Here is a 9,043-nt window from a genome sequence, read left to right on the forward strand (position 1 = left end):
GAAGGACACGGCCTCAAGTTGCACCAGGGGAGGTTTAGATTGGATATTAGGAAAAATTTCTTCACTGAAAGGGTTGTCAAGCATTGGCACAGGCTGCCCAGGGAAGTGGTTGAGTCCCCATCCCTGGAGGTATTTAAAAGATGTGTAGATGTGGTGCTTAGGGACATGGTTTAGTGGTGGGCTTGGCAGTGCTAGGTTAATTGTTGGACTTTATGATCTTAGAGGTCTTTTCCAACCTAAATGATTCTATGATTCTGTGATTCTAATTGACATTTTCAAAGAGCTGTTGTGCCTCTTAAGGTTTCATTACTGAAGGGTAACACTCAGTTCTGAGTCTATTATCTATTATTGTGTACATAAAATTAGTGGGTTTTTTCTCCCCCTGTGCTCTGCTAAAATCAATTTACATTGAATCTCATCAGTTACTTTGTTATCCAAGAGGTTGTACCAGAAGTTGCTTCTGCAATTCATCAGCCTTTGCCTTTACTATCTTGAATAATTCAGCGTAATCAGCAGATTTCATTAGCTCAATATTTATGCTTTTTTACCAGATAATTTATGAACATATAGAAGAGAACAGTCCTAGGGCAGAAACAGATACTTTTTTCTACCCCTTGCTTGCTGTCTCTTTACTTACTCTTTATCTATCCTTTACCTACCTCCACGTGAAGACTGCCTCTCTCACGCTAAAGCAGGTTGGTTTCTTTAGGAGTCTTTGCTTCAAGACTCTGCCGAGTGCCTTTTGTGGATCCAGGTACAGCGTATCAGCTAGAGCTCCCTGCCGTACATGCCTGTTGACTCCTTCAGAGATTTTCAGCAGAATTGTGAGGTACAACTTCTTTTTGCAAAAACCATGTCAGCTTTTTCCCAGTATATAATCCTTCCTTGTTCTTGTATTTATTCTTTGGAATAGTTTCTCCCATTCTTGGACTTCAGGTTTGCTTCTCTATAGTTCCTCGGATCTGTCTGTAACTCTTGAAAAAAAATCGGGTATCATGTTTGCCACCGTACATTACAGTGGTATGGGGGTTTGTTCAACAATACTTTCTGTAGCTGCAACATATTTTATCAGCTAAAGTACATCAGATCAATTTTCATTAAAATCATAATATATAGCTTTATGCATACATTCGGAGAACACAGGTATGGTGTAAAAGTCTGTAAGATTAATAGTAATTGGAAAGTTAAAATGCAACAATAATAATTTTCTTTACAGTTCTCACTGTGTGGAGAAACAGATGTGCTTCCAAATCTGTTTGAATAGATTTTTCTTTTTTATGGATAACCTATTGAAAAATGCTGTAGAAAATAAATACAAAACTTTAATATTTTAAATGACATACTCACAGGTAAAAGATGAAGATTTAAAAGATCTCTTTTACATGGAAGAGCCTGCCTACTTTGGGTATATGTTCCCAGATATTTTCAGAGCCAACACAGGAGCCTTTTTCCCAACTATTATTTTTATTATAGGACTATCAGCTTTGATGCCAAACATAAACCAGTTCAGAACAATGAGTACACCTACATAATCTTTTATAGATAGATGCATGATTTTTTAACAAAGATTTTAACAATAGATTTTTAATGATAGACCTAAATTTACTCCATTCCAGCTTCAAATTGCTTAGGTGTAATATCAACCCAGTTAACGTAACACTGAAACCAGAGCTGGGCAAGTAAGTACAAGCACAGCTTTATCATAGTGCAGCTACTTGGCTTCAGGATGGCTAGAAATGTGGACAGAGTCATCCCACACCTACCTTCAAAAAAAACCTAAACAGCAGTATATATAATCCAAGAGTGAAGTTTCTTGTAATATTTCACTCAGGAGAGGTGCTTTGGGGGACACTAAAGAAAGTAAATGTACTCATAATCAGAGTAAGCTGCCCATAGACAGGTTATAGATTCTGGCATTTAATGTAGGAAGTTCTGCTATCAGTCCAACAGCTCAATAGAAGGTTTTCTTCCCTTTCCTTTTCCCTTTCCTTTTTCTCTTCCTGTTCCCTTTCCCTTTCCCTGTCCCTCTCCCTCTCCTAGCTACTGTGTGGTTGTACCTCTTTGTTTAGTCCTTCAGCAGAATGCAAAATCAAGTGTTTCTCAGTAGTCCTCTTCATTCTCCACTCTCCTTTGGAGTTCTCATGTTTTGAACATGCATGGTAGTTGAAATCCTAAAATGCCTAAAGCAACATATGGGTATTGTAAAGACAAGTGTGCAGTGGCCAAATGTCAAGAAGGACAAACAAGAGGCATGGGATCAGAATAGCGATCTGAGGCTAATGAGTAGATATCCAGCTGTGTCTGCCCTTCGGATGGAAAACAGTTGAGTACCAGTGGCTGGAAGCTGAGACAGATGGCAGTGCAGGATTGGTTAGGAACAGAGGCACAATTCAGATATTACTCAGTAATGATGCATTTTATATCTTATTCTACAATAAATGAGTAATCTGCTTAATATATATCCTCTGAAGAAGTGGCTGCTGCCATTCTGGCTGCTGCTAGGAGGCAAGGGATTAAAATACTGAAAATAAAATAAAATAATCGACTATTGCTCAGAATTTTAGCTCTAAATTCATATATACAAACAAACCAAAATGAAATGTATCATCCTTTCCTTCTTGGCAGTGCTAAAAACACTACTTGAAGACCTGTGAACCAGATGAGTGCTTTCCGCTCCATTTTAATTTATGCAGTTATTTTTCTATCAGTCTGGCAAATCAGACAATACTGCATAATCCTCCCTTATGAGCATCTATAGAAACATGAAAATAACTAGCCTTTGCCTAGGAAGGAAAACATGTGAGCAATTAGAAAGAGCCAGAGCAGGTCAGAAAAGCGGTAGGCAGTCAGAGAACAGACAAAAAGGAAAAAAAGTAGGAGGAGAAAAGTGTTAGCAACACTACAACACTTGCATCAGTTAGAGGGGGAGAGAGAGTCTATAACAACTTGAATATCTGAGTGTTGGATCAAGTGACAGACTCAATCCAGACTTAAATGTAGAAAATGGGAAAGCAAAGTTAAGTTGTAAACTAGGACTCAGTGAAAAAATATCTTCAAATATTCACGTTAAATTTGGGGTACATTAATTTTGACCATTCTCAAGTCTCCATCTTGCATTTTCTTTCCCTGAATATTTCAAGTTAATTTTATTACCAAGAAAAACCTTTGGAAAGGAAGTTTTTTGACTATGCAGGTTTCAAATTCATAGAACGAGAATGTTTTTAAATGCACTTCACTCAAGTATTTTCATCAGAAATTCAGCTATGAGAATTATAAATAAAGTGATAGATACCCTGACGCTTCATTATCTGAACCTGTTCAGCCTGAGCCTTATAATTTGTATTTTGAGTAGAAAGACAGAAAGTACATGACATGAAGTTTGTGTGTGTCTGGAGGCTCTGTAGATCCTGAAACATGTAAGCTTGTTTTAATTAATAGTTACAGATTAGACACTTGTCTGTACTGTGTGCTGTACCGCCAGGATGTACACAAAGGAAGGATACTTATTATGCAAAGTGTGACTCCGTACTGAATAGAGCTGCTGGAGCTCGAGGTGTGTCTGACATTGATCCTTCTCACCTCTGAGGGCATTTAGTTAGATGGTGGTCTGATGAGCCTTGCTTCTGGCAGCGTTCATAACCTGTCTCTCCAATACATTCTTAGCTTGAGAACTTCTATATCATCTGTCTCTCGTCTTCCACCACACGTGTGGAAAGGACAGTAAGAATTTGGTGTCACTGAGTGCCTTAAGCTTGCCCCAAGAGGGTGCAGGAATAAGAGCAACACAAGTGTCCCTACACTGCCCCTTTCCAGGAGCAGCCTGCAGCCGGCGTCAGGCTGGTGAGAACTCACATAGTGTTTACCATGGTGGTTCCTCACCTTGAATATTAAATTAAGGATATATAAAAAAGTTTGTGTTTAATTATTATGCAAGTAAATAAACTGTTAATAAATTTATTACAGGAAATTCTTCAGTCTTCTCCTTCATCTTTAGTTTTGCCAGCTGTTGACTGTGAGGCTACCAGGTATCTTCTGAGCTTTCTTCAGGAGTCAGGAGATTGGAAGTTAACAAACATAACTAATCTCGATGTTTCTCAGCTGGAAGTGAATACATCTGAACCAAACTTTCTGGTGATTCAGCTACAACCACTTGTCAGGTAGGAGCTTGTCACAAACAAAACTGACCCACATGTGAGCATGATTTTTAAATCTTTTGAAAATGTCACTTCTATTCAGGAAATTTAAAAACCAAAGTGGAAGCTTAGAGGGTTAGCAAAGTTGTTTTTCTTGCAAGGGTGAACTTGGTGTTTTTTAAAGTCCCCTGATGAGCTTACCAGGTGTAAGAGATGAATTATGTTGAGAAAGTCAGTCAGGCATTCCTATTTTGTCTGCCTCATTATATGAGAACAAAGGGACAACTAATAAAACTAAATGGCAACACACTTTTAGCAGAAAGGCTGAATTATTTTATGCAACACATGATTAACCTGCAGAATTAATTGCTAGAAGGCATTCCAGGGGTCAAAAAAACTGGCAGGATAAATAAGCAAGCAAATAAACATACAGAGAAACCCGAGGTTAATATGAATAGAGACTGGTTTTCATCACTCTAGAAGGAAGAGGAGGGCTATATTTCTTCATGTTTCCAGGGCTATGACAACTGTGATCTAATGGAGGTAGAGAGAGACTGTTCCATCATGTGAATGTATATTTAGAAAATATAAGGCATGGGTGTATTGAGTCCCTCTGCTCAGCTTCTCCTGCTCCTTCTTCTTCCTAGCCTGTTACTTGGGCATTTGTACATGTGGTGCATGTATCAATGGGTCCTACGGAAGTGCAGTTATAGCTACCACATCACTACACAAAAAAAGACATGATACCCATTTTAAGGAGCTCATGTACAAATGATAGACAAGGGGCCAACACCAAATGAAAAGAAAGCTGCGCAGATATTGGTCAAAATAACATCAGTAGTCTGGCTTCTCTGCAGCTAAGGAAGTTTGAGGGGTTTGAGGAATCAGCCAAAGGTGTGATCCGTGTACTATTAATGGCTTTGCAGAAGAAAAGGGTCATAAGGAGGAGATGAGAGAATAATGGACGGATGCTGACTAATCCTTTTACTAGTCAATATCTTTGTATGTTTCTGGTTCACATTGTTCTTGCCTAGAAAAGATTTTTAATTATTTTTCTCACACTCTTTTTGTAGTGGTTTAAATGAGATTTCCACCCTGGAAGCAATTGCTGAAAATGGTAAGCAATATGACCAAGCTATAACTAACGTTTCATCATTTAAGTCTGTGTTTTCATTTGAGTAGAATGTATTCTCTAGTTCCTGGGTTTTGCTGTAATACTACTATTTAAAGGTTTTCTTTCCCCCCATCTACAGTACTTATAAGCAGTCATTTATCATAGTGTTGAAGTACTGAGTGTCTGATTCAAAATCCACCAAAATGGATACAGCTCTGTGACCTGAAATGTAATGATAATTCACCTCTGCTTCAGGCATGGGCCTTTGCTCATGCTCTGAGATCCTCCCAGTTCAGAGTACGAACCTGCATCTCTGTGTGGCTTGGTCTACCTCCTTGGATCTCACCTCGCACACCGGCAGCTGGAGGTGTCGGGCTCATCCAGCAGTTCAAAGGTCTTGGTCTCAACAGAGGGTGTCTGAATGAATAGGAAATGTTTTTCTAATCTTTGTAAAACAATACTGATCCCCTTCCACAGCATTTGATTTTAGAGTCTTTTATTGGTTTTGCAGCTATTAAAGACTACTTGTTAAAGTTGAATCTCTCCATATAACACTATAATAAAACTTTTCTTGCCTAGCATCTGGCTGAAAAAGAGGTGCCATACACCAGAGAGGCACTGAGAGGCATCTGTTTTTTTGCAGGGCTTTCGCTGACTACTCTAAATTAGAGATCGAGTTATAAAGTCTGCAAATCACTGTAGTCATAGTTTCAGGGACATACATTGTAGTGTAGTGTAATGTAGTGTAGTGGGCTGATAATTAAACAGTGTCCTTAGTGCCTTTGACTGTTTGTGCCCAGAGCTGGGGGTGTAAAATCAGAAACAGATTTGAAAATCAGGGGAAAATACTTCAGTACTGAAATCAGTGGTGTGTCCTTTTCTCTTTGTTTTTGCACTACTCCAAAGTGAGTGTGGTTTTTATACTGAAATAAGCAGCTGGATTTCCATCTCTGAATTGCAGAGGAGTTGTTTAGTTCTCTTTTCTTTTCCCCAGGGCATATTAGATAGGAAAAGCCTTGGCTTAATGTTAGCCTTGGCTAAACATTAGCTTTTTCTTTATGGGACACTTCTTTCATCAGCTGCACAAACTCAAGAATAAGCTTCCCAAACCCTGTCTAAGGCCACTTTGTTTTGGAACAGCAAAGTTAACGGGGGACCTGTGGGATGATGGAGGAACAGGCTATACTGACTTTCCAGTTAGTGTCAACTAGCTGTTATCAGGAAAAAGGTGTGTGGATCCGGGAAGGTGTGCCACTTTGTATGGCCAAGTGCAAAATCTGCACTTAGTGTTCTGCGTCTCAGCTGTGCCCTAGAAAAGTGGGAGCGTGGGCTGAATCCTCACCTTCTGGTTCATTTGCCAAAGCAGCCGCTCAATGCATTGCTGAATAAAACCTGAAAATAATGTCAGCAGGAAGTTTTAATTCAAATGGAAGTTACTGAGCCACACTTCCTTAACATTATTCCACTGAAGGTCTGTGCAGCAGATGGGAGAGAGTCGGAAGAGAGTCATTCCAAAAGTAGTAGATAAGTGTCCCAAACACAGTCTTCCAAGTCATGCAATCTGGGCTCCAGCAGGTCTAGGTGTCTAGGTACTGTTTGCAGCACAGTCACAGTCATTTGCCAACTATTGCTGTCAGGAGACCCTTCAAGGCCAGAACTGCTTGCAAGGTCATGAGTTATTGGTGTTTGTTATGGAGGGACTGCTGCTAGATCCTACTGGGTAAGTAACAAAAAATACTGTTTGTCACATACCTGCAACGTGACAAGAGAATTGTTAACCCATAAATATTGCTTGTAATTTTTTTTTTCAGTATCCACAGTAAACCCATAGAAAAACACTGCAGACCTGTAGTAGGCTGCCTGGAAGTTCACAAAGCCTCTTATGTTTGCCACAGCAACCTCTTTCCTTTCCGCTGTAGAGGGTTTTAAAATCTGATGTAATAAAATGTCAGAGAAATCTCTCCTGCTGTTTTACTCGCTGCAGACAGGAAGCTCTGTAAGACAGAACAAATGGGCTCAGATTCTGCCCAAGGGAAATGTGCTGTTCTGAAATATCTAGAAGCTGGAGTAAGCAGAGGTTTTTAGCACGTTATTAAAATGAGGCTCATTATGAAATCCAAACTGGAATTCAGAATCCAAATCTGCTCAAGTTTCACGGGATTCAGACAACTGTTTTCTTTATGCTTCTTTTCAGTATTTCTTCTTTCTTTCTTTTGCATGAGGTAGAGTTTGACATTATTACTCAGTTTTTGCCAGTTTTCCAAATGTTTCTCTGCTCAGGAGAAGGTTGCATTCTGCCATGTCAGTCTTACCTGCTGGATCCAGCATACCTCAAAATCAATGGCAAAGCTGCCTATGACTCCATCTGCATAAAATGAGGCTCTTTAATTGCTATTGCGTATATTCCTTTTCCACTCTGATTTTCAGTGCATTCCTCTTTCCGCTCTTTCTCTTCTCTCCTATTTTTCCCCCTCGTCTTGCTCTTTTCTGTTTTTTTCTCTCTTGTTCATAGTTTATACTCTTCCTTTCTTTTTACTTTTCTCCTTCCAGAATATTTCTTCTCAGTTAATTTCTTCCATCCCTTCCATCCATGTGTAAAATCACACAAAGAAATTAAGGTAGATTAGAAAATAATAATAGTACTAATCCAGCACTCCCTGGTGAAATTCAAGGGATGTGTCTTCAATGAGTTAAAAAGGTTTAATCCTTCCACCAGGGCATAGATGCAGGCAGCTATGCTAATTGGAAGGTGTTATCCTAGACAAACTGTTTTGCATTCATAGATCTACGTAGTGTTTCCTTGATCCATGCTATCTAAAATGAAAAAAAAACTTCAGTGGAACCACTCTAAAATCACTCTAACATCAATATCACCATCTGGACATGCCTCTTGTTCCATTAAAGAAAGAGCCTGGGATGACTAATGTTCCCATGTAGGCATGTAATTTAGGTGCTCTAAAATATGGTGGACAATCTGGGCCCTTTTCCTTGGAGAATTTGCAAATACTTCATAAGCAAGGTAGAGTTTTGATCACAGGCAGAGATGTGTATCGACTCTGTTGTCATAAGGGTGTTCACAGCAGCTTCTCTGAATGAAGGAATTGCCTCTAGAATCTTCCCAAAGGCAAGAGCTATAGATGTGACTGGTAACTATAGTTACATGTAGCTCCTTACTGAAGTGAAATGCAAATAACGTGTTATTTCAGAAAGCAATCGATTGCTTTAATGAAAGAAAAACCAAAGACAATCTATGCATTTTTCTATGTATTATTTTTTTCTTCCGAAAATTTTAGCTGAGGCTGCTGAGAATTTCCAGTGAGTTGCACTCTGTGCATATAGAATACAAAATATACATTATGTAATGTCTTGGACCTCCACACCCAATATAATTACAGTAGTTGTATATAAGCAGTTGTTTTTCTGAGGAAGTCCGTTTCTTATAGTAGATCTTTTTAGCAATAATTTTTTAGAATGAAAATTTACATAGCTATGATTCTTGACTGATATGAGGAAATCAATTTGATTAAAACTCTGCAGAAAAAACAATGCTTGCATTTTTACAAAAGCTAAACATTTTCCTTAGCCAGGAGACCACAATCACTGTAAATAGAAGAGGTTAAAAAGGATAATAATATAGGCTCAATGTCCAAATGGAGATTGGTGACGAGTGGCGTCCCACAGGGGTCCGTATTGGGACCGGTACTGTTTAATATCTTCATCAATGACATGGACAGTGGGATCGAGTGCACCCTCAGCAAGTTTGCAGATGACACCAAGCTGAGTGGTGCGGTCGACA

General features: G+C 39.0%; 1 protein-coding gene across 1 annotated transcript in view; it reads left to right on the forward strand.

The window, feature by feature from the left end:
• ATP6AP1 (ATPase H+ transporting accessory protein 1) overlaps positions 1-9,043 on the forward strand; it is a 59,655-nt gene that overhangs the window by 13,303 nt on the left and 37,309 nt on the right. Inside the window, exons 4-5 of the mRNA XM_009286800.2 lie at positions 3,964-4,157; positions 5,207-5,250. Coding sequence (XP_009285075.1) covers positions 3,964-4,157; positions 5,207-5,250 — 238 coding nt within the window. The remainder of the gene's footprint in view (positions 1-3,963; positions 4,158-5,206; positions 5,251-9,043) is intronic.

Source organism: Aptenodytes forsteri, unplaced genomic scaffold (genome assembly GCF_000699145.1).
Source record: "Aptenodytes forsteri isolate BGI_AS27 unplaced genomic scaffold, ASM69914v1 Scaffold166, whole genome shotgun sequence".
Taxonomy (NCBI): Eukaryota; Metazoa; Chordata; class Aves; order Sphenisciformes; family Spheniscidae; genus Aptenodytes; species Aptenodytes forsteri.